The 26,465-nt window shown below is 45.9% G+C and overlaps 1 protein-coding gene and 1 long non-coding RNA gene across 3 annotated transcripts in view; both read left to right on the top strand.

The window, feature by feature from the left end:
* ccdc57 (coiled-coil domain containing 57) overlaps positions 1-26,164 on the top strand; it is a 28,511-nt gene extending 2,347 nt beyond the window's left edge. The window contains exons 4-20 of one of the 2 annotated variants that reach the window (XM_056429379.1): positions 131-253; positions 716-824; positions 1,334-1,435; positions 1,633-1,790; positions 1,865-1,939; positions 4,864-5,064; positions 5,175-5,333; positions 6,929-7,091; positions 9,273-9,365; positions 10,840-11,089; positions 13,730-13,891; positions 15,181-15,257; positions 15,464-15,734; positions 19,652-19,737; positions 20,299-20,421; positions 20,628-20,759; positions 23,195-26,164. In XM_056429379.1, the coding sequence (XP_056285354.1) occupies positions 131-253; positions 716-824; positions 1,334-1,435; positions 1,633-1,790; positions 1,865-1,939; positions 4,864-5,064; positions 5,175-5,333; positions 6,929-7,091; positions 9,273-9,365; positions 10,840-11,089; positions 13,730-13,891; positions 15,181-15,257; positions 15,464-15,734; positions 19,652-19,737; positions 20,299-20,421; positions 20,628-20,759; positions 23,195-23,413 (2,503 nt within the window). In that variant the 3' untranslated portion in view covers positions 23,414-26,164. Of the gene's footprint in view, positions 1-130; positions 254-715; positions 825-1,333; positions 1,436-1,632; positions 1,791-1,864; positions 1,940-4,863; positions 5,065-5,174; positions 5,334-6,928; positions 7,092-9,272; positions 9,366-10,839; positions 11,090-13,729; positions 13,892-15,180; positions 15,258-15,463; positions 15,735-19,651; positions 19,738-20,298; positions 20,422-20,627; positions 20,760-23,194 lie in introns of those variants that run through there. The other variant, XM_056429381.1, reaches the window with a different exon arrangement.
* LOC130203315 (uncharacterized) lies at positions 15,743-17,473 on the top strand. The gene is made up of 2 exons (XR_008833484.1): positions 15,743-16,231; positions 16,799-17,473. It is a non-coding gene; the product is annotated as an uncharacterized LOC130203315 (long non-coding RNA).
* Positions 26,165-26,465: the final 301 nt, after the last annotated feature.

Raw genomic sequence — 26,465 nt, forward strand, 5'->3', positions numbered from 1 at the left:
TGTCATGGATTCATTGTGTGTTGATTGATTGCAGCAGAAGCAATCACTCAGTGCATTATCATATTTAAGGGTCGACAGTAATGTCCCCAGCCTCCATGGACCCATCCTGTAATACGGGTCTCCTCTGCAGGCAAGGGGAGCTGACCCGGCTCCGCCTGCAGGTCTCTGAGCTGCAGCAGCAGAGAGCCAGAGAGGCCGAGGAGAGGCGGCGGCAGCTCACTGAGGGCCGCCTGCAGCTGGACCAGCTCAAGCGGTGAGTCAGAGGGAAGTAGCTGAGAATAAGAGACGATGAATTCAGCATCATGACGTCACAATGAAGTGTCTCGTTGGTGGTGGTCGAAGAAGTGTGAATCCCAGCACACAGTAGAAATGAGATGCCTTCACTCTATGCAGTATGGTGTCATATTAAATCAAACCTAAAAACAGAACGTGTAACGTCACATTGAGACTGGCGTCCAACAGTCCAGGTCTGCAGGAGAGTTTTCAAAACTCATTATTGTTGCTCATTCCACAAGTGACATCTTTACTTGCTGTTCTTTTTTTGCCACAACCCCAAAATATAAGAACCAACACATTGGTTCTGTAAGGCAGAGATCAGAGGAGTGTGTGTCTGTTGTCATCGTGGATTTAAGTGTTAATGTATATCAATCCATGTGTGCGTCTGTGTGTCTGTCTGTCTGTTGTGTGTGTGTGTGTGTGTGTGACTGGATTGTAGCTCTATGACTGGTGACATTCAAAAGCAAACAGAGGCGTATGAAAGGATGAAAAGGGATTTTCAGAGCAGGATACAAGAGCTGGAACAAGACCTGACCCTACAGAGACAGGTGGACACACACATACACACACACACAAAATAGACTTATTGTCTACAGATGTTTTAATCGTACTGTATTTTTTTTTTTTAAACTTGTTTTCGACAACAGATGGTTCCAGATCAGTTGTCTGATCTTTTTCATGTCCTTACAAAAGGCTCCAGGAAACATTTGTTCCATCTGAGTTTGCATGCTTGAACTCTTCCTGTGGCTACGAGCGTAGATTCTGTTTCACAGATGGCCGACGCATTGGAGTCTCAACACAGCAGCATGAAACAAGTATCTATAAACGACACCAGTCTGACGAAAGAAGTGTTCATGGTTTCACAAAAGCTTTCTCATGAATTCTCTGACCCAACAGATCTGATGCTCATCTTTACAACAAGTTAAACGTTGTGCTTGTGTTTGCACTGCGTATCAACCAAGCAGTCTGAATTAGTACCACACCACACAGCGTAGAGAGGAGGCTGCTGAGGGAAGCTGTGTGGTGTTCAGTTCTGGCCTCTGTCTCCGTCCATTAGGAGATGACGGCAGCTTCCGATCGTGAAGTCCGAGAACGGGAACACGAGTTCAACTTGAGAACGGATGAGATGCGCTCTGAGCTGCTGTCTTGTGAGCTGAAGGTGAGGAGAGTGATGAGCGCTGTTCCTCCTGTGTTGTCTATAAATACCAGTGAGATGAACATCAACACATACGCTTATTCAAAATGCCCCACTTATGTAAATATCCAGGATATGTATTATAAATCTAAGTGATGACGGCCACAACGTGATTTTCTTGTTGACCATTAATCCACTTCCTGTGTTGTGTCCTCGTCCAGGTGAAGCTGCTGTCTGAAGAGAATGAAGTTCACCTCCAGGCTCGGCATCGGTCCACAGACGCTCTCACGGCCTCTGAGGAGCTCTGTCAGCAGACACAGAGCCGGCTGCGACAGCAAGAGCAGGAGGTCAACGACCTCACTGCTGCCAAGGACCACAGGTACGCTCCTGTACTCTGTGTGCGTGTGTGTTTTCAAAATGTGTGTATGATGTTGTGACTTTCTGGTATCTCAGGATAGAGGAGCTTGAGGGCGAGCTGAAATGGATGGAGACCACATTGAAGAAACAGGAGGAGGACCACATCAAGAAGTGAGTCACAAAACTCCTGTCAGTCAGAGCTGGTGGGCGAGAAGGCAACATGACAGGCCGGTGTCTGCTTGTCATCACTAGTGTCCTCCACACCTGTTTGGAGAAGGTGTGAAGATCCTTTCCAGTGAAGTACCCGTTGCTATAGGCAACAGAAACAAAAAGCAGTCCAGACCCCAGTTCTCTTTGTTAGGATGATCTCAGGGTAAGGGTCGGATCCTAACAGGACCTGGGAGACCTGGTCTGGATCAAGCTGACCATCAGATATCTCGTCTCTGTTTTCTGTGTGCACGGAGCAGAGGAGTCCGTCCAGTGAGGAGCAACAGTCGGTGTGACGCCAGAGACTCTGAGCCTCTTTTCTATCACTCCGTCCATTGTGCCTTCCTCCGAGGTTCCTCTAGTATTCATCTGTGCTGTGTGCGTACCACCACAGCAGATACTGGAGCTGCATGGTGTTCTGCCACGGTTCTGGACCAGGTACCTGGACTCTGCCCTCCTCTGGACTGGCCATTTTAGGCAAACCTAAAAAGAGCGCCGCAGAATGTCTTATCAACAGATTGTAGGGGAGCATGGAGCACATCATTCACAGGACGAGTGGGGTGGCTTACGGTATAGGTGATAGGGTCCCTTTAAGAGCTGGTATCGTAACCAGGGCAACGAAGTGGCGTTGAGGGGTTAAAGGTGACGAGGTGTCAGTGTCACGGGTGATTTGTTTGTGATAAACGTCCTCAGAGGTGTGCAGCCAAAGAGACCAGCCCTGTCTGCTGCATTCATTCCTGCGCTCCTACAACACGACCTTTCCCATCTGAGGGTCGGGGCCCAACATGCAACAGGAGACAATATGACGCCATCTTCTTCATTCAGGAAAGTGAACAGGAGCTGTTGGGACTGTCCAATCAGAGGCCACGCTGCTGGGTGATCTAGACATGTGGCACGTCGAACCGCATGCATTCAACTCGTAAATAAATACATCGACATCAGAAGTGTAGTATTGTATTACAGATAAGATCAAACTGGTAATACACTGCAGTTTATTCAAAGAAAGCTGGCTCATTAAACCGCTTCAGTGTCACATGGTCAGGCAGCAGGTGATTGGTCAGTTCACACTCAAGGAACTCTTCCCTTTCTTACCCTTTGTCCTTGTAGTAGAACCCATGTTTATGTCTGTTTACACACATTACATGACATGTCATTTAGCAGACGCTGTTATCCAAAGTGACTTACAATAAGTGCGTTCAACCAGGAGTACAAACTCAGGTCTTATTGTAGCTTGGCTCCTCCTCCGGGGTTAAAGCAGTGTGATGACAGGCACAGCAGCATGGTGGGAACTATTCTATTTGTTTTTTGCTGGAAGAAGAGTTGTCTATATTTTGGGTGCAGAGACAGTAGAGGATCTTTTCACTTTTTCTCATCCCATGTATTTAATTTTGTTCCTCCCTCTTGAAAATAAGAAATCAGAAACACAGAATTGTTGTGATGTGATGTGTGATCATCAGCTGATTGTAATTGTTTTTATTATGTAGAATTGGTGGAGGACACTGGAATGTAAAAATACTGCACGTTGTAATTGTTGCTGGTTTGAATATCATATCCCATGTTGTATCACGAGAATGTGCTTTTGCTGGCAATGACACCTTTTTCTTTGTTGCACTTTATTTTCTTTTCAACCGAGTGCAACCACACGCACACTTTCAAAAACGGTGTGCATGAGGAAACCGCTGTGGGTTACACTGCACACATGCTCTTCTGTTCAGAGGCGTACAGAACGCTCTGCAGATGTATCGTTATGATCTGTCATCTCTGATGTACCTTTCCCCCTTACATGCACATCTGTGCATGTTTGTGTGCTACCTGACCCCTTGGAAGGAAGGGTATATAACTACACACACAAAAATATATACGTGTATAATTATTTTATCCTTTTTGTGGTTATATACCCTTCCTTCCAAGGGGTCAGGTAGCACACAAACATGCACATCTTTTCTCAACTAGAGAGCATCCAAGAAGACAATTCATCATGTTATCTTCACTATAGAGCAGGGGTCGGGAACCTATGGCTCTTCCGGTGACGGCATATGGCTCACAGAGAATTTTGAGTTGAAAAAAAAATAATCTCCGCCCGCCACCCTGTACAGCAGAAGTAATGTCAGGTCCTTTTCTTAAAGACGTCTTTGTTCTTTTATTAAACTAAACGTCTGTTCTTGATCGTATCTACACAACAGCATGTCATTTCTGTCTCTACGTGTCGCGGAAACACTTCTTGGCTCGTCGTCTCGCGCGCCGCAGAGCTCCGATGCCGGCCTGTGCGCGCATCGGAGCGGAGCAAAGAAAAAGTCACCCGTAGCATCATGCAGCACCAGAAGTCGCATTAAAAGCAAGACATATTTAATTTATTATCCGTGAAAAATACTATATGGCTCTCAATGAAATATATTTGGCTTTTATGGCTCTCCCAGTCAAAAAGGTTCCTGACCGCTGCTATAGAGCATCCAAGAAGACTTCATCATGTTTTTCTTTCTAATGGAGCGCATTAGAGGGCCCTTTATCCTGGTTTCTCTTCAGGGGGTTCTAGCTAGATCAGGACAAGTTAAGTCTGACCTTTTCATGTCACAGATGTCTTGTTAGATGTTTGATCATATATATATATATATATATAGCCATTGGTGCTTCTCTGCTGAACGTTCATCGTTCTGCAGACTTTTTCCATCTTGCATGAAGAAATACTCAGAAGCTTAAAGGTTGTTTATGGAATCTCGTCATTTCAAACATCTTGTGAATATAGTTTCACATAATTCCACCACAACACTCTTAAAGCTCCTCAGCCGCCTCACACAGCTGTGCCTGTGTCTCATTGTGATCGTAACTGTCCACGTCACCGTGTGCATAAGAGACCCGAGTGGAAACACCGGCCCTCTGTCTGTGGACAGATACGAGGAGGCGGTCCGGGCCCTGAAGGAGCGCGACGCTCAGCTGGAGGCTCGGCGTCGGACCCACAGAGAGCGGCTGCAGACGGCCGAGAAGAACAGTGCCCGGCTGCAGGGGGAGGTCCAAGCTCTGGCTGCACAGCTACGCGGCGTGCAGGAGGAGCTGCAGGAGTCCACGCAACGGAGAGAGGACACTATCCAGAGGTGAGGAAGACACACACACACACACACACACACCTGCTGCATGTGGCTGCTCATTCAGGGTGTGAGTCTGTGTGTGATTATGTGTGTGTGTGTGTGTGTGTTTTCCAAAGGCTTCGCTCAGAGGTGGAAGCCACCCAGACTGGCTGGGACAAGTACATCAGTCAGGTCTCCAGTGAGATGGTTGTCAAGGATACCGAGATCATCGCCCTGCACCAGAGGGAGACCAAATTCCACGCTGAGCTGGGGAGGAGCAGGAAGGAGACAGAGAGGTGAGAGGACATGAGGAGCAGGAAAGAGACAGAGAGGACATGAGGAGCAGGAAGGAGACAGAGAGATGAGAGGACACGAGGAGCAGGAAAGAGACAGAGAGGAGAGAGGACACGAGGAGCAGGAAGGAGACAGAGAGGTGAGAGGACACGAGGAGCAGGAAGGAGACAGAGAGGAGAGAGGACACGAGGAGCAGGAAAGAGACAGAGAGGACATGAGGAGCAGGAAGGAGACAGAGAGGAGAGAGGACACGAGGAGCAGGAAAGAGACAGAGAGGAGAGAGGACACGAGGAGCAGGAAGGAGACAGAGAGGACATGAGGAGCAGGAAGGAGACAGAGAGGAGAGAGGACACGAGGAGCAGGAAAGAGACAGAGAGGAGAGAGGACACGAGGAGCAGGAAGGAGACAGAGAGGTGAGAGGACACAAGGAGCAGGAAAGAGACAGAGAGGAGAGAGGTCATGAGGAGCAGGAAAGAGACAGAGAGGACATGAGGAGCAGGAAGGAGACAGAGGAGAGAGGACACGAGGAGCAGGAAAGAGACAGAGAGGAGAGAGGACACGAGGAGCAGGAAGGAGACAGAGAGGTGAGAGGACACGAGGAGCAGGAAGGAGACAGAGAGGAGAGAGGACACGAGGAGCAGGAAAGAGACAGAGAGGACATGAGGAGCAGGAAAGAGACAGAGAGGAGAGAGGACACGAGGAGCAGGAAAGAGACAGAGAGGAGAGAGGACACGAGGAGCAGGAAAGAGACAGAGAGGAGAGAGGACACGAGGAGCAGAAAAGAGACAGAGAGGTGAGAGGACACGAGGAGCAGAAAAGAGACAGAGAGGTGAGAGGACACGAGGAGCAGGAAAGAGACAGAGAGGAGAGAGGACACGAGGAGCAGGAAAGAGACAGAGAGGAGAGAGGACACGAGGAGCAGGAAAGAGACAGAGAGGTGAGAGGACACGAGGAGCAGGAAAGAGACAGAGAGGAGAGAGGACACGAGGAGCAGGAAAGAGACAGAGAGGAGAGAGGACATGAGGAGCAGAAAAGAGACAGAGGAGAGAGGACACGAGGAGCAGGAAGGAGACAGAGAGGTGAGAGGACACGAGGAGCAGGAAGCAAGGGAGAGGAAGATACATTTGTTTAGTACCAAGAGGTTACATTTGAGATATGAATTAATGAATGATGTCGTGACCCTGTTGCTTATCATAAAGGTCTCTTTGGTTGCTTGGAGGTTTAGTTTTGACATGTGCAATCAACAGATGCAATGTCCAGTCTGTAATGTGAAGCGTTATTTATTCATAAAGTTGTACGGCTTCAAACACCAACCTAAACATACGTTCCTTATCCAAACCCATCTGTCTGTTCCCAAAAAATGAAAGAAATCAAAACACATTGTCACCTGTTCTCCCATGGTCAAAATCTATCAACACCTGGCCCCAGTGCTCCTCCTGATTGTATTGACTTGTCTTAATTGGCAGTGACCCTACGCCCCCTAGTGGTGGGAGGTCCAACCAAACAAAAACAAACATAAATGGCTTGTAATGATTTATATCATCTTTGTGTGTGTGTGTGTGTGTTTTTGTGTTTGTTTGCTTGTGTGTGTCATCAGGTACAAGCAGCAGCTCAGTGCTGGTCTGAAGAGAGAGAGGGTCTTGGATCAGATGCAGGTCCAGGTCCAGGTGGACTGGCAGAGACGCTGTGAGGACATGAAGGCCCAACACTACCTCGCCAATGAGCAGCTCATACAAGACCTGACCCAGGCTCGAGACCAGGTCAGCCCCTCATGCATGACACGACCCCCCCCCCCCCTCTGCACAGTGCACGTTGCTCTACTGGTACACATGCACAGTGGGGTTCACCTCGCCTGTGTTCTGAAGCGGATGCTGCTTCAGTAAGATCAGTATATTCAGTTCAATTCAATTTAGTTTATCTGTATAGCCCATTTTCACAAATAAAAATTTGTCTCGGAGTGCTTTACAATCTGTACACATAGACATCCCTGTCCCAAATCCTCACATCGGATCAGGAAAAACTCCCAAATAACCCTTCAGGGGAAAAAAAGGGAAGAAACCTTCCGGAGAGCAACAGAGGAGGATCCCTCTCCAGGATGGACAGGTGCAATAGATATAATGTGTACAGAAGGACAGATTTAAATATACTGAGCTAGATTTACTCTGATGCAACAGTTTTTAAAATTATGTGGAAGCCAATCAAATGGCACCAATGTGACATCTTACTGTATAAGTATACAGTACCACCAGGCGGCGGTACTGCATACTGTATAGGGGGAGCCCTGCTTGTGTGATGGCAAGGTGCAGCTCTCTCCTGATTATGCACATAAGAGAGGATGGTACAGGTTAACAGGTTATGCAGAGGGCGGCTGTAGCTCAGTGGGGGGAGCGGGTCGCTGTCCCTCAGCAACACACTGAACCCGGGCCCTTTATAGCAGGCCCCTGCTCCCAATGCTGAGGATGGGTTCAATGCACATTTCATGTCACCATTATCCCGGCTTAAAAACGCACTAATACTGAATGTTTCTCCCCCTTTTCCGCTTTCTTTTCTGTTTTTTCTGGAGTTGTTCCTGATCCGATGTGAGGTCCCGGGACAGGATGTCATGCGTGTACAGATTGTAAAGCCCTCTGAGGCACATTCAAATTGAACGTTTTAAAAGAACGGCGTTCATAAATGGAATATCATATCTCTAAGTATGTTTTCTTTCGTGTATAGTCACCTGAGAACGAGACTCGGTGTGTTTTGCTTACCTCAGAATGAGCCGTCACAGGCGGTCACAGGCGGTTGCACAATCTTCCTCCGATGCGTGATGCCAGAAGCAGATGGTCACACCGTAGTGCCGACACACGGACGCCGTGCGCCCCCGCATGCAGAGCGCATCACAGACGAGTCCAAGCCGTCTGATGGGTAGCGAGCGGCAGCCTTGGAGCGTGATACATTTAGAATCTGCAACTAGTTTGGCTGGTGGGCTTGATCTTCATCCACACCGGCCATCTCATGAGGTGACACCCCTTAGGCCAAACGTCACAACCTCCACGTGGTTTGATGAAACCTCAAGCTTTTATAACTACGGTCTTTTGATCGGTCTGACCAAAATTCGAAACTGATCTGATTAAAAACAAAGATTAAGCCGAAACACGTACGGTAATAATAATAAACATTTTGGACAGAACCAATAAAGGATTGAGGTTTCATACCTACCCCCACCTAACAAACATTTAAAGAATAATTAGGTCCTCCGCTCGGAGAGTGATGGGGAGACGGTCCCCCTGAACGCGTGGCGACCGATGATGATAAGAGCAGCCTGAACTCAGATTAGTACCGTAACGTTGATTGCAAGTCTTGCATTCATAAAAGTAGGCCAACAAATTATAAATTAGCCATTATAAACATGTTTAAATTACGCTAGCTTGTAGCTTGCGCTAGCTACGAGCTACGTGCGTGACAGTTTGATACAGGGAATCTGGGCGAAGAGGTTTTTAATGTCGTCATTGTCAATCGTCGTTTTGTGCTTCTTCTTTTTTAAAGTATCGGTTCAGGCACTGGTATCGTTTTAAAAGTACCGGTTTAGCACCGGTATCGGAAAAAACCAAACGATACCCATCCCTAGAGCTCGGGCCCTAATAATAACAAATATACATTGTCATTATATACAATATGGTTGAAGTCATTCATGAACCAACTTCCTTCAGGGACTCATTTGTGCTGCGTGGCCATGAGCCTGTCCCTTGTGTCTGTTCTGCCTCTCCCTCCTGCTTCCTTTCCTCTGCAGCAGTAGATGAGCTGACATTCAAGCTAAGCTAACCCTAACCCCCGAATGAAGACGCTATGGACGTCTTAGACTCGTCACATCAAAGATGTTTTATTGCAAAGATCACAACATCACCTTTCTCCTCGTCTCACTCCGATCTCATAAACGCTGACATGTTGGTCTCTTTCAGGCGAAAGCAGAGCTGAAGGAGAGAGAACAAGACGTGCAGGACTTGACTGTCCTCCTACGTTCTGTAAGGTCAGAGAGAGACCAGGCAGTGCAGGTGAGAACACATCCACCTCATCCCGGGCCCACAGATAGAACCATTAACGATTACGAACGTCTTGACCCCGGGTTCCGTCCTGATGGACTCAGCCCATTGTCCATTAGAGTTCTTAGATTTGGTACCCCGTGATGTTAGGTAGGTACCAGTAGTTCAACAATACCTTCAGTTGTTCATTTTCTACCCCGTACTATTAGAAAAACTACCAGTAATTCAACAATACCTTTAGTTAATTCTGTACCCCGTAATATTAGAAAAGGTACCATTAAAATATGACTTATTAAAAGGCGACCAATATCTGGACACACAGTTCCCATTAAGACGTCCGGCGTCTGACCCTGTTTTGAGTCTCCTACTGCTGAGCTTAGAAGAAACTGAAGGATCTACAGATTGCTATTAATGTAACACTCACATTAGTCAATATATCACTAATAATCATCATTAACTGCGTTTTCTTTATAAAGATCTAAAAGTGAAAACAAAATTTGAACCTGGGAAAAAGATTTGAACCAAAAAAAATGGAATTCGAAACTGTGAAAAAATGATTGAAAGTTGACAATATAAAATCTGCTACTGAAAAATGAAAAAAATATATTTTATTTTAAAAATAAAACATAACTGAATAAAAATTACATTTATCCCCCCAGAAGCTCTTTATACACTTATTTTAATTTCAAATAAATTGTTTAATTCGTCAACGTTCAAGACCAAAACTTTTCAGGTTCAACTCTCTTTTTTTAAACAAACGGAACTATTGTCCTGGATTTGTCTCCAACAGCCGTTTAATCAGGCAGACAAGACAAGAGAGAGCTCACGGGCGACCCGCCCACGTCTGCAGGGGCCCAGCAGAGGGCGCTAATGTCACAACACTAGTCCCAGTGGGAAACTAAAAATACATTGTAAATGATAAATAAAAAGAGAGAATAATACCAGCCATCCGTCCATTCTCATCTGCTTAGTCTCAGAGGAAGCAGACCCAGCAGGCTGACCCAGACTTCCCTCTCACCCGCAACACTTTCCAGCTCATTCTGGGGGATCCCGAGGCGTTCACAGCCGGGGAATAATAAAATATAAGAAGAAACAATATATAAATTATATGGAATAGTAATAACAGTAATACTTGCAAATAATGGCCAGTGAAGTGGAATCATTAACTCTGTTACACATACACAACTAATAACTAATAAACATACTAAAGGGAGTGAGTGAATGTGATGATGAATGAATGCAATGAAAACTGAGATGAGCAAATAATGAACAAAGAAATGTGAAACATCAGTGACTTGATACACGACCATGTACTGTTACAGTCCACCGTCTGTTTTCTATTTCTTGGGAGTTGTTCCTGATCCGATGTGAGGTCAAAGGTCACGGATGTCGTATGTGTACAGATTGTAAAGCACTCTGAGGAAAATTCATAATTTGTGATATTGGGCTATATAAAATAACCTGAATTGTTTTCCTCCTCCCACAGGGTCTCACACCAAAGGTAGATTCTCTGGCATCAGAGGAGATGTCTTGTCTACAGCAGCAGAACGCCGTCTTGCGAGCCGTGGTTACTCAGATGAGGAAGGACATGGAGGGTCTCAACCGTCTCCCACCTCCTCCTCAGGCCTCCTCTCCTCAGCCAGGCCAGCCCCCCATCCCTCCTCCAGCAACCCCTCAGATGGCAACCGGACCACTGGACCAATCCACAAACACCTCCTTCAAAGTCAGCCCAGCAGGTGTGCAGAGCGCTCTTCTGTACTAACATGGTTGATGATTTTCATATTCATAACTGCATGTACTTTGGCAAGCTACACTGACCTTTTTAATGTGTAGCTCAAGGAGCCACTGTCACACATATTTACTTTGTGACTTAGATTAAACTAATAATACAACTTCAGACATCTCAATGAATATGTTGCACAACGCCTTCTAGTTCTGGAGTATCTTCAAGGGGACATATTTTGTTCATGGCTTTTCCACATTGACGTGTCCCCAGTGTGTCTACAGACGACCACAATATGACGAGTTAGTCAGACATGTAGCTCGATGTGAGGTAAGATGGGGATCACCTCCAACATGTGGCCTCCCCGATGAGTGTCTGACATTGATGTTTCCTGGCTATCGTCTCCCTGACAACAAACTAGCACCAGAACTCATGCTGACCAGCTGAGGGTGTGAAGACTCGGGCTACACCGATCAACCCTTTCAGGCCTGATACTGATGGCGTTGGGTAATAAGCCGTTTGCCCCGCTTGTCATGGGAAACGGGTCTTTTATGCTAAAGGAAACCAATCAGACTCGACTTAAACACTGCTTTCTAAATGTCGTAAAACACAATATAGCAAAGTAATGCAGATTGGCCAGCTGTTCCAGTCGGTATCAGACCGGTATCTGATCTCACTATCGCTGCAACTCTGCTGATGAAGTGAAGACTTTTGACTGACATGTCCCCAAAACAACTGGAGCACACGGCACTGAAGACGCCGACTGTCGTGTGCCAATTTCAAACTCGAAAGATGTAAGTTTTGCCTAATTCTATGTACTTTTACTGTTTATTTAGCAGGTTATCCTGTTGAACTTGGCACACATTCCTTTGGTGCATCAGAGCCCCACAGGTTAGCTCAGGGCTGCCGCTCTCATGCAGCTGGTAACGCCGTGCAGACCCGCGCCTTCGCTGCTGAGGCGTAGCCCCCCCCCCCCACCCCCCCCTAGCTCTGCCGTCACTTTTGCAGCAGCATGTACTGTTAGCGTTGTTGGCACCGTTAGCTTCGAGCCGCACCGCCATCTTGAGTAGATTCTTTAATGCAGTCCCATCTTGGCTGTAGGTAACTGTTCTCACATGTTGCTCTTTGTAGAATTCTCTGCTGCAGCAGGTTCAGCTGGCTTTGTCGGTACATGACGGCCGCGCTGCGCTGTATTGAATGTATGAAGATTACTTGACCAGCCCTGACGGTAAATGTGTGAAAAACAGACTGTAAACTGTAAAGTCTGTCAGGAATTCAGAGCGTGGCGGTGTCCATCCTCCATAGGCTGCTTGATACAACTCAAACAGAAAGAAAGGGACACTTGTATTGATCCCGAGGGTAAACTCTTCTCTGAATTGACCCATCCTCAGGTATTAAGGAGCAGTGGGCTGCAGTGAAGGAACTGGGGGTTCAGTGCCTTGCTCAAGGACACTTCAACATGAACTATAGGAAGAGCGGGGATCCAACCGGGTACCTTGTGGTCATGAGACGACCACTCTCCCCATGAGCTCCAGACGACCCCAAAATCACCATCCGCCCTGTGAAACACGCTTCTCTGCATCAGTCAAATGTACACGAATGGTGATAAAACATGAAACATGCTGAGTCTGCCCTGTTTTCCTGGAGCCACCAGAGTCTCCTTCCATCATGAGTAGGCTACCATCACAGGAAGTTGTTGCTGGACAGGTGGCATGCTTCAGTCAAACAAGATGTGGTGGCGGGGCGTGGTTAGGCTCAGCTGCAGAGGGGAGTGGGGGAGTGCGCTCAGGTAACGGTACCAGGTGGAGGCCTAATCTGCCTCCGCTGGGGCTAATCGCACCGGACCTACGCTGCAGACCTACGCTGCAGACCTACGCTGCAGACCTACGCTGCAGACCTACGCTGCAGACCTACGCTGCAGACCTACGCTGCAGACCTACGCTGCAGACCTACGCTGCAGACCTACGCTGCAGACCTACGCTGCAGACCTACGCTGCAGACCTACGCTGCAGACCTACGCTGCAGATCTACGCTGCAGACCTATGCTGCGGGCTCAGAGGGGGGACAGTTCCTGTCCAGAGCGTCTCCGTGCTCGGGGAACCGTCCAGTTACACAAGAGAATGTAAAATAAAAAATAAATGCTCTGAATCTCATAAATCTCTCCTTTTTAACGGGTGATCTTTATGTGCTTAGGCTATTGTATTTAGCCTATGCATGTGTCTAAAAATAAATGTTTCTTTTACATCCTGGCGATGATTTTATAGTTCTTTAGCCTACTACAGGTAGCCTAGTAAATTCCTCTTGCACAGTCAAACTTTATTAGGCTACAGTGTAGAAGAAGGCCAATATGAAGTGAACAATATTCTCTTCAGTATCAGGAGGGTATGCAAGAGATAAACTGCAGCTTTGATGAACATTTCACAGCATAAAGGCAGTGGAGTGTTTGGGCCTCGGCATGATGGAGGTGTTAAAGCATGTGGGGACAGCTGCTTGGGCCGGGCCGAAATGGGTCGCTCAGGACCTCACGGCCTCAGCCTTACATGCATTACTCTGCTCCTTCATAAAGCTTAATGTCAGGCTTTAAACACTCCTCAGGTCGAAATGAAGACTTGCTACAGGCCGGTCTGAATGATCTTTGTGAAACTGTCCACAGACTACACTCTGGAGCAGGTGTCCCTACTAACAGCTCGGTGCAGGCATCTGGAGGGGCAGCTTGAAGACGCCACGAGGAAGCCCAGCCCGGCCAGCGCCACAGAACATCTGGCCCCTTTACTTCCAGACAACACACATCTGCAGAAGCAGGGACCTACAGAAGGTATCCTGCATGGTGGCTCACGAGCAACTCTGTGAAAGCTTTACTGGCCCTGCATGAACAAAAGTGTAATTACCTTCGCATTGAAAATGCAGAAGGTTATGTTTTGATCGCCGTGTATTTATTTATTTGTATGCGTGTTATTCGCATAACAAGAAAAGTTTTAAACCGAATCGCATGAAATTAGGTGGGATGATTGGTTATTATCCGGGGACCATTTGATTAGATTTTGGGATCGATCGGGTCAAAGGTCAAGGTCATGAAAAGGTAAAAATCTTCTTGAATCGCATGAAATTAGGTGGGATGATTGGTTATTATCCGGGGACCATTTGATTAGATTTTGGGATCGATCGGGTCAAAGGTCAAGGTCAAGGAAAGGTCAAAATCTTCTTTTTACCATAGCACGGTCAATTTGTATCCAATTGGCATGCAACTAATGCCAAAATGTTCATAATTCAATGCCCAATCTTGTGATATGCGAAGGTATGCGCTCTACCGAGTGCCCATTCTAGTTCAATAATGAAAAGGCAAGGGATTTGGAAGCTAAATTATTAAGGAAAACTATTTCTCAAAACATTCAGTGAAAAAAATTCTTTGAACACATTCAATTCAATTCAGTTTATTTGTAGAGCCCAATTTCACAAATTACAAATTTCTCTCTGAGTGCTTTACAATCTGTACACATAGACATCCCTGCCCCAAAACCTCGCATCGGACCAGGAAAAACTCCCAAATAACCCTTCAGGGGGAAAAAAAGGGAAGAAACCTTCAGGAGAGCAACAGAGGATGATCCCTCTCCAGGATGGACAGGTGCAATAGATGTCATGTGTAAAGAAGGACAGATTTACATGTATTAATCAATGCTTATGTTCTTCTTGCGCTCGCATATAAGTTTATGTACATTCTCCAATAGTCCCCGGGGCCCTTATCTAGCTGCTTCCTATATGTAAAGCAGGCTCCTACGAGAGACAAGCCTCACTGGTTAAGTTGTTATGCTCATATTTCAGTAGCAGTTGCTGCAAAATGATGCTGTCATACAAACTTCTTACTTCCTGTATCCATCAGAGTCCCGTAGCATTTCAGAGGACCTTCATTCCCTAACAAGGCTTTCATTGTGAAACATTGGAATTTCATTCCAATAATATACTTAACATTAATGTTACTAAAATATACACTTTGGCTGGGGTATCAACACACAGTGACACTTAAAAACAATCTATATATATATATTATAAGATTTTTGCTTTAATGACTTAAACTGTGACTCTCCTTTCGTTCGCCTCTGTCCTCAGGTGGTCAGTGTTCAGAGAAGAGGGCCAACGTCTCTGCTTTGGCGGAGCAGGAGGACATACATACGGAGTGGGAGCAGGTAAACTATTGAAGGGGTCATGCCCAGGTGGCTGCTGGGATCAGTGGTGTGGAGTCAAACCGACGGTCCTCTTCAGTGGGACGAGACCAGTCCTTTCTATTGTGTCTCGGTCCTGTGTAACTCTGGGTCAGCTCTGAGATGATGGGGAGGGATCCAGCTGCTGCAGCAAGCCGGTTCCCTCACGTTCCAGCTTGTCTTCCTCCCAGAGTGCACTGCTGCGACGGCTCCAGGAGGAGAACCTGAATCTGCGCCGGTGGCAGGCCTCGGGTCTGATGGCCGCCGGTCTGTTAGAAACCGTGCGGGGGGATCAGGGCGACCCCCCTCTGCTGCGCTCCAGGCTGAAGCGGGCCGCGTCCTGTATCGCCCGTCTGAGCAAAGACAAGCAGCAGCTGATAGAGATGGGGAACCGCCTCCGAGCCCAGACCACCGCCGCTGGACCACTGGGTCCAGCATCAGACACGCACGGCAGTCTGTTGGGTTTGTTTGTTTACACGGTACCACAGCTAACATCTACAACCAACAAACACATGTTCTCTTTTATTTGAAGGACATTTCTACATCTTTTTAAATATTGTAAATGCACCCTTCCAGCAATTCTCTGCATACGCCGTCAGTTGTTTTTCTCAGCTTGATTCACAGATGAGTGGAGTATCACACTCATCCAACAGAGGAGACTTCGGCTGTGTCTACTACCGCGCACTTGAGCACTTCGAGCACTGACTTTCAGTGCTCGAAGTGCTCGAAGTGCGCCACACTGACAAAACCAGCAAAATTCAGTGCACTGAAAGTACCCGGATGGTGCACTGCAAACGGGCCAAAAATGTAGTGTAAAACGATGGACACTACTCGCACTAAGCGGCCGCCATCTTGGCGACGTAGCGGAAGAGGAGGAGCCCTTTCGCCAGCTTTTCATTTTATTTCTAAAACAATGGCGGACAGCACAAGCGGTAGACCACGAAGCTACAGACCGTAATGTAAGTATCAGCGGTAATTACACATTGTACTGGTATTACAATGTACTACTAACATGCCATTCTCAGATTAGTGATCATACCTAGGTAGCATTAGATGCCATTGGATCTCCATGGCAGTTATGATAAGCTAGCTGGGTAATCCACCACCCGGCCAGTCCGACGAAGGTGCACTTTTATCGGACACTTTTCGCTTGACGAGCGGGGCAGGTCGGCTCCAGGCGCTTGCTCCAGCGGCAAGTCCGACGACAGATAGCTATGTCAGTCATCGGACAGTGTTAAACAACGGCTGTTCTGTTAAACAATCGAAATAGCAATTTTAATTATGGATTAACAATGGATATGCTCAGTTTAATAACGGGTTAACATGACACCGCGAACGTTTACCAACACGCCGCCCGATAATTAATACCGTTACGATCGCTATCTAAGCTTGTCCTTCTTGAAATAATTGTAGCTTTCAATCATCGTTGTGTTGTTTTTTTAATGTCGTGTATGTATTAATTTAAATGTAATCGTGGTCTGGGACAGAGCACTGAATGGCTATCCTATTTCTGTTTCCTGCCCCAGAGACGTTTCCTGGAGGTGCTGGTGCTGGTCCTCTGCTGCCCTCCCGACATCTGCATCTGGCTCCAATGACCTCTGGCACCTCACATCCACCTCCAGGGCCTTTAAGAAGATGGACCGCCATCGCGTCTTAAGTATCCCGAAGGACCTCTCCACAACACACCTCGCCTTTGACAGGCAGCAGTTGTAGCTTGGAGGTGGTTGCGGACAGGCTGCCTGAAGGGGGTCATGAGGCAGATGGGTTGGGACAGGCAGGGGTAGCCACCATCCCCAAGGATACAGTATCCTGGTGGAGGGGATGACTGCTCATAGAAGATGGGGCTGTTATTCAGGACCCTGGCATCATGCACTGAGCCCCGGGGCCTGTCGAAGGCCCTGGCCACCACCCGATAGGAGGTGGCGCTGGCAAGCCAACAAATAAAAACTAGACAGGAGATCTCGGGGCCCCAACCGTGGTCAGTCAGTGCCCAGCACAGCCATGAGGGCGTTGAATGACTCGGTGAGCCTGAAGTCCACCCTCATGTCACTGTGGCCATCACAATACAACGCCAGCAGTGGCATTGCAACATTGATACGGCAGCGCCGCCTGGGACTGGGTGGCTGCTGTAGAGTGTGGGGAGGGGAGGGGAAGATTATATTAATATGTAAGTCATTTTATCAATAAAATGTTGTCATTGAGGTTTTGTAGTCTTTTATTGCGTTTTCTGATTTATATTAGAATTGATGCATGTTTGTAACAATAATTAATATGCCTGTGTGTTCAATTGCTAATTGATTCCTGTATCAGGGTGAACTTCACTACAACAGAGATGTGTATAAAAGTACAGTCAGTCAAAGTAGGCCTATTACTGTGTGAATTCACCCAGATGATGCCTATCATTTCAGTGGATAATTCTTAAAACTAATTGGAATCTGGGACAAACATGTACAGATTTGTCATGTTTTATTTCCATATGGTGGTTATGTGGATTGCAAAGAAGAAGGCTACTTCTGACAAAGATAATTGAGAATTTAGCATACCTAGCGAGGAGAATTTAATTGCAACTACTACATGAAGCTATGCTGTGAAGGTAAGGCAAAATCACAATTAAATTTACATATACCATCTCGACTTCAGCCAGAAGGCGGAGGCTCCTGCCGCGATTGTGGAGGTATCGCAGTTTCCACATGGGGTGGAGAAAGGTAAACAAGGGACAACAAGAGGGCAAGAAGTGCATTCATTTTGTCACTAAGGGTTAGGGTATCGCAAACAGATTTGCATATGTCACTCCCGGCTTAATTTCGCGGGTGCCGTGAACAGATTTGCGTCCGTCACTTCCGCCAAGTGGTTAACGGTTAAGTGTTCCATTTGAGACAGCACTTCATCAGCGACGCAGTACACTGCAATGCAGTGCACTGAATTGCAGTGCACTGCATTGCAGTGTACTTCGTTAAGTGCGCGGTAGTAGACACAGCCTTCTTCTTTGTAATTTTAGTCCACACTGCTGGATGCAGAATCCATTCAATTGCAACATACTTCTTCCTCATAACTGCACCTTGAACTGCGCAGAGGATTGTGGGTCAGAAAAGCACGCCGGATGCAGAACATCCTGGTATTTGTCAGTTTTACTTCCTCGCGCTGTGCCTCCTCTCAGTGGGCATGTGAGAGAGGTGAGAGGGTGCATTTTGGTCATTTTCAGGTGACAGAGCCACCGTTGGTTCTGTTTATTTCTGTTTCCACTTTGAAGTTTAACTTAATCTACACCGTCACGATCATGAACACACAATGATAGTTATGAGTGTTATTGTTAGTCTGTAAACACGTTTTACTGCCCGATCAGATCACATGACCAATTACCACAACAGTTTCCAATCCAAGCGTCATAGCCACCCGATTAAAGGCAAAGGATACCTCCTCTCTCCTTGCCTCTAAAAGAGTCAAAGGGTGTTCAAAAGAGTCTGGATGGAGCAATGTGTTTTGTGGAAGAAGTCTCAACACTAGGGATGCATTTAAGAGTATTTATTTGACAGTCATTTCTGGTTGCTTTAAAGTTTCTGTCGACCTCCAATAATCAGACAGCCAATCTAATGTCTCGCAAATAAGATTAGTACTTAGTCTCCATTTAGTGAGCTTAAAGCTCCCAGTTTGTGTGCGACGACTAGTGAGAGCGTGCTCAACTGTGCGCGCGGATGTGTCGGCGTGTACGTGCTGATCTGGAGTCAGTTTGGTAGGATTTGGGAATAAATAAATTATTTCATTTTAAATATGGATTTTTATTTAAAGATATTCATGTAATTTGCATGCAAAATAGGTCTACCCGAACCAGCGGACAAAAAATTCAACCCGCGGCAACACTTCAAAAGTAGCCCAATTCCGCGGGAAAACCGCGGACCTGGCAACACTGGCCCTACCCCCGGTTTTAGACTTCAGAATAAGAGCCTAAACAGGAAACCAGCTAGGATCTCAAGGGAAACGCACCTCTACCATAATAAAACCAATCTCATTCATACTATCCACATCCTACAGTTGTGATAACAATAAACCTCATAAAATCAACATTACAGTTACACATATAATACAGTGATCATACTTGTCTATGCTTCTTAATACATTAATCGGAATATTCCTCCCTAATATCCACTATGTAAATTATCTTTCTATATGCATTATTTCAAACATAAGACTTCCTTATTTACATGTGAAAGTGTACATAAAATCCACGACAACCTAACACCTCCTACAGGATTAGAACATGATCGATGACGTCAGACCTTGGATAAAAAGCTTTACGTGCTGAGTCAGAAGATGAGGAGCTAGGGGCTAGGGGAGTAAGAAGCTTATGATCTCAATGTAAAATAACTGTGTGTGTCTAACAGAGCCAGTGGAGCCAGAGAGGAGGCGAGGAGAGCAGCCTGATCGGCTGTTTGCTTTGGAGCAGCTGCAGTACCAGCTCACCACACAGGTATCTGCTCCCACTCATCAACTCACTGTTCTTCGGAGGCTCCTCTACATTACACAGCTGTACAGTATCTCCCTCCTTGTGTGCCTCCTCACATTCACGAGGAAAGAGACCCGAGTGGTAACGGCACGCTAGACATGAGAATCTTGTTTGCCTGAGTTCAGGGTGTAGATACTGCAGCTCCTCTTCTGAAGGCCGGTTGGCCTTTCTCTCAGTCTCACAGCCTAAAGACGTACCGGTTTGGTGACTAACTTTCACTTTCAATGACTGGAATGCATGAAAACAGACATGAAGACACACTGGTCCATACAGCATTCAGAAGACGTGTCTTCAAACCAGACTTCACAGGCTGAGTCCACAAAGCTGGTGTTAGTGATGAGCTGCATCCACTAGGGGGGGGGGGGGCAGGGGGTGCCCCTAGAAGCAGAATCACACAACATCAGTATATAATGGGGACAGGTCGGGGGTCCCCGGTCCTCTACACACATGTCCAGAACCACAGAACACAGTGTGAAGGACCTCAGAGGGATTAGGGCTTCTCCACTAATGTTCTGGTGCCTTCAGGAGCTGCAGTACGCTCTGAGGCAGAGCGCTGGCCCGCTGGCTGACCGCCTCCCACCTGGAAGCAGCACACAGGGGGCTGCCAAGCCTCGGTCCCAGGGACATGAAGCCTCACACAGGCCTGAGGTAACGGCATAGTCAATATTGCATTCACTGATAAGCAATAGTCCATATTTAAGTCCAAAACTTGTTTAGAATAATAGTAATGTTCTGGGAGGTACAGAAAGTACAGAAAATATATTTCTTTCTTTTTTTAAATTCACGTCCAGCTATCTCTATGATTTCAGACTCTTCTCACAGCGTGTAAGTAAAACATCTGTCTCCCCTCCCAGAGAAAGGAGAACACACCCAGCCGGTCACAGAGCTCGGTGGACGTGGGTCTGTCATCAGAGGAGTCACTGCGCTCCTTAAGAGAGCTGTGGGAGATCCTGGACCATGGACTCAGTCCATCTATGTTCTCAGAAGGTAACTGCAGCAGAATAATTTATCAAGCATCTATGTAACATCTGCATATCAGATCGATTGTTACATCTAAACAATGACATGCAGCATATGGTGATGGTGAAGTGTGACAAGTGCTTGTGACAGTGGTGGTAATGATACATCCTGCAGGTTCAGCTGTCACGTGTGTCTCTATATATATATATATTAGGGATGCCCCGATCTGATCGGCGCCGATCCATATCGGCCGATATTCCCATTATCGGTTTTGATCGGAGTTCTCAAAACGGCCGATCAAACTTGGTCGATCAGATGACATAAAATCTGCGAGAACTATCAGTGACGTTTCAATCCCGGCGAACCGCAACGGAGACGATGCGCCCGGCGAGGGCCGCAGAGTGAGAGGTCCACGAGGGGATCCTCACGCACCGAGCGGCGTCCCCGTCCCCCGAGTTGAATCTCTGGGTCAACTCAGCCGACTCTCACATGTCTGAGCCCCTATAGACTGATGTTGACGATAAACGCATTCGATCGGGAGCGCGCGAGGGTTTTGATAAAGTTAGCGGAAGGATTCACGTGACGCAACATCCGGTTTTGCGAAGTTAGCGGAAAGAACCACGTGAAACAACATCCGTTTATCAAAATAAGATGTCGACAAATCATACACTGACTAACACGTACAAGTAAACAATGAACTGATTTTGTATCTTTATAGATCGTTTCTGAGATTTAGCTTAAATTATGCTGACATTAAAACATTTTTACTGTACCAAGGAAGAGTTCATAAAATAAATCAGACTTTTGTATGTTAAAAAAAGTCCTGTATATAGATTTCCCCAAGAGTTCCAGGAAATGAATAATGCAGATGTGTTCCATACATATCTGAAAAATCCCCATCACTGGCAATCAATCAATTTGAATGTATCAATTAGGACATTTTTCAAAGTAAAAGTCCTAAATGTTTAAAGAAATCTGTAGTTTCTTTAATGTTTGAGGTGCTTTATATATGTATTTCCTCATAGTCCTAGGCAATAATGCTACACAATAAATAGAATGCTTCAATCGACAGTGATCGGTGATCGGTATTATCGGATCGGCAGATACTGATTTCAGTGATCGGTGATCGGCACCAAAAAACCTGATCGGTGCATCTCTAATATATATATATATGATGGCTGACATATATATGTGTCTAACTTTTTTATTACAATATATGTAACAAAGTTGGTACATTTTAAAGTCCAAAATTGCCACCAACAATGACATGATAACCAGTACAATGTTTTACGAGTTACATTAATGACATCATGGGCAAGTTGTCACAATAAATGTAGTGTGTTTTATATGCTGTTACAATATGTTCAGTTAAGAGCCTTTAACCTTAAGAGCCCCTCAGAAAACCAACGTGGGTAACAAGATGGGTCAAGGTTAGAAGTCAAATCCATGTAAACCACTGGAGTGCATTGTGTGTGTCCCCTTTAAACCTCACAGACTGGTTGGGACAAAGCGCGTCTCGGTTAGTAAGACCAGAATCTGCCAGGTCTCGGTCAACCAGTCTGGTGGGTGGACAGCCGTTGAGCAGCTTCTGATGTCTCCTGTCTCGGGCTGGCTGCCCTGCATCATAACGAGCTTTTACCCTAGTCCTGTGGTCAGGGATACCTGTGTTAGGGACGGTAGGCCCTCACAATGTCACTCAGTCACTAACGGCCCGGTGTGAACACGGCTGCAGTGGGTGGGCAGATGGACAGAGGGTCGTTGCCCAATGTGTGGCTGTCGTCTCCGTCAACCAATCAGGGGACAGTTTCTCAACCAGACGAGCTTCGCGCCATCTAATCGTTGTGAAACCAGACAAACCTTGCACAAGGTTTCTGTACACTTGTGTTAAATGTCCTCACTGGATCAAATAGTGCATTGCAGATATCACACAGCTGTTGCGACATGGAAAACCGAGCAGGAGAAAGAGAAGTTTAGAAATGTTCCATCTGTTTAAAAAGTCTGTATCTAGATATGTATCGCAAGCTGGATTTAGATCCGGATCTAGATCTGTTTCGAGATCTGCAGCTGGATATGTAACTAACTAAATATGTATCGAGATATGTTTCTGATCTAGATACCTTGTAAAGTGTTTTGGATAAAAGATGTAAAGATATAAATGGAGCCCTCTTCCATTCACATGTCAGGAACACAGGGACAGGCAACATGTTCAGGTTCCTGGTTCTCTTTTATCCCAGTCAGCAGGTAATGAGGAAGTATCTGTGATGTTACGGTGCTGTAAAACACTACCGGGTCCACAGCTGCACGTGCCTCAATGCTAGAAAGGAAACTGATGGTAGCTCGGCTGCATCCTGGCAAATCTTCCTGGTTCCACTATTACAACAGATGAATCTACCTCTGGTCAAAGACAAGGTGTCATCTGTAACAGCCATTACACATCGTATCTCTCTTGTCTGCCCCTAATGGCGAGGGTGAGCTGAGCAGGAAGGACGTGGCTGAGCCTGATGACGCTGGAGTCCAGATGGCGGCACGCGGTAGCCGCGCTCCCATCCATGGCCGGCCCCCAGCCCAGGTCCAGCAGAGGGTGCTCCCTTCTAAAACCCCATCAAGCACTACCAAGACCAGCAGACTTGGATCCACCGGCAGGACCTGCAAGATCAGAAACTACAACGTTAAAGACTGACACACGCGCACACACGCGCACACAAACGTGTCAGTGTGCCGCTCATGGGGAGTCCTACTCAGCCTGGGAGAACACTTTGTCATGTCTGAGAAAATAACCATGAAGATGTCATCAGGATGATGTCAGAGACAGATTCATAACAGAGAGGCATCACTAACGAGGGGGTTTTAAAGGGAGGGTCTTAATGAACATACGGGTTACATTTCAGAATAAAACATATGGTGACAACATGCTTTAATATTATGCTGCTCTTTTCAACATCACAACTTCTATGTGTGTGAGCCATAAGGGACCACGGCAACACATAGATGTACAGGTTTCAAGTGTTGTGTGTGATGCTCAATAGTTAATGTGTGTATTGTTGACTTCCCTTCTGTATGTTTCATTGCATTGTAGTAAACTCAATGTTTGTATTTCGGCATCATGACTGCAGGTGATATGAACTGAAACATCGTAAAAAACTGTGTGATGTCTCAGAAATGTGAAATGATGCTGCAGGGCTCAGTCCCCTGCTCGGTTCCTCACAAGTGATGACAGTCACCTCTTTCCACATGCAACCAAACAACATGGGCTGTACATTCAATTGATCTGTGCTCACAAATTCTTAACTATTTCTATGAAACTTAAGTATGCATTAATGTGCCAGTACATATACAAACGTAAAAAAGAGCTTATTAATTTCAAAGAACCCGCTTGACTGTTTCATTATTTACCACTGGGTCACTGGCTCCTCACTGTTGCCTCAGTAGGTCAGTAGAAAAAAGCACTACTGAGAACATCGTGTTATCTGAAACATGAACTACCGTAACCCCCAAGAAGTAAGACTCGCGTTCCGGCCTACGTCACAACTCAGGTCCCGCCTTTTAGTTACCCTAACTCCGAACAGCACCATCCCCTCTGTTGTGATTGGACGATGCAGCAAACCCACGCTTTGTGATTGGTCCATGTGCACGTCATTCAGTGGGCTTTGGTCTGCGCACCTAGTCTGCCCACGCCGGTCCTCAAGTTCACGGCCACAGTGAGGGCGAGGAGCCAGACCCAGGTCTGTGTTGTAGTGATCCCAACAGATCTGCTGATGGATGGGACAAGGACGCACACACCACCAGTTAGAGTGGGATTCATGAAAGTAGGACAATATGCAGAACAGAACGGGTCACACAAAGACATTAGATATTACAGACAGTCTTCATATGGTCATCCAAAAAAATAAATATATATATATATATATACATACACTACCGTTCAAAAGTTTGGGGTCACTTAGAAATGTCTTTATTTTTCAAAGAAAAGCACTGTTTTTCAAATAAAGATAACATTAATCAAAAATACACACTATACATTGTTAATGTGATAAATGACTATTCTAGGTGGAAACATCTGGTTTCTAATGAAATATCTCCATAGGTGTATAGAGGCCCATTTCCATCAACTATCACTCCAGTGTTCTAATGGTACATTGTGTTTGCTAATCGCCTTAGAAGACTAATATCTGATTAGAAAACCCTTGCGCAATTATGTTAGCACAGCTGAAAACAGTTATGCTGGTGATATAAGCTATACAACTGGCCTTCCTTTGAGCTTGAAGTTTGAAGAACAAAATTAATACTTCAAATATTAATCATTATTTCTAACCTTGTCAATGTCTTGACTATATTTTCTATTCAATTTTCAATTCATTTGATAAATAAAAGTGAGTTTTCATGGAAGACACGAAATTGTCTGGATGACCCCAAACTTTTGAACGGTAGTGTATATATATATATATATATATATATTTTATTTCCAGGTCTGGAAAGCTCATTGAACAAAATTAAATCCCCAAAGTCTTGAAAATATTTCATATTCATATGTAAATTTATACTGAGTTGGAAATAATTAATATGCTTTATTAAAAAAAAGATGCTCAAAATACAGAGCTACCAACTCTCACGGTTTCGCAGTGTGACACGCTTTTGCATGTTTTCACACGCTCTCACGCCACACAACCAATATCTGACGGCAAAAGAAATTCCGATTTTGGGCCGAGGCGCGTTGGTTTCTTTTCAAACTCCGCGACGATAGATGGCGCTAAGGAGCGCATCTATAAACCTATTCGCTGCATAGACATCCTATTTACCACAAAGAGTCCCGAAGTTAGCAATAGAAGAAGATTTTCAAACAGACACAACGAGCAGAGACTACGGTGTGTTAGATAGATAGATATATACTTTATTAATCCCCAAGGGGAAATTAGTTCTCTGCATTTAACCCATCCTTAGTTATTAAGGAGCAGTGGGCTGCAGTGATGCGCCCGGGAAGCAACTGGGGGTTCAGTGCCTTGCTCAAGGACACTTCGACTTGCAACAACTAATGGGGAGAGCCGGGATCGAACCGACAACCTTGGGGTTGCAGGACGACCCCCTTACCCCACTGAGCTACAGCAGGGCTCAAGTGTCACGCATTGAGCGTGACAGTCACGCATTTCGGTCTTAAGTCACGCACTCCCACCACACATCGTATTTCTCACGCTGAAAAAACTCTCGGCTATTTAATGTTTTAATGTGCCGCAGCACGCAAACATGAGCTGGCCGCGCTGCCCTCACCGTGGAGGAATCAAGCGCTCCCCTGGAGTTCTGCTGTGAGGTGCCACTTATCAGCCAATCAAAAAAAAGAAATGGGCTACACAATAGCCAATCAGAAAAAAACGTATCTGTTGTATCTGGGTAAGATTTAATCCAGCAACCAATGAAAATAAAGCATCCTGGATAGATATGTCACTCTTGCCTGTATTCAAAACTTAAGAGCCCTATTAATGACATGTGGTTCAATTAAGTTCTCACTCTCTTAAACTTTAAATCTTGAAATAATGTGTTGTGTTTGTGCGTGTGATTTTGTGTGGTGATGTAAACTCAGCTGTCATAACAAGCAGCAGGAGAGCACCTCTTGGTATACTGCATGCTCAAAACATCAGAGCATTGTTTGTTAAAGCTGCCCACATAGCATTTATCACTTTATTTGCAGGCCTAGGAAAAGGACCCTCTCAAAAAATTTCAAAACAGCTCTTTGAACAAGT

This window comes from Pseudoliparis swirei, chromosome 13, assembly GCF_029220125.1.
Source record: "Pseudoliparis swirei isolate HS2019 ecotype Mariana Trench chromosome 13, NWPU_hadal_v1, whole genome shotgun sequence".
NCBI classification, from domain to species: Eukaryota; Metazoa; Chordata; class Actinopteri; order Perciformes; family Liparidae; genus Pseudoliparis; species Pseudoliparis swirei.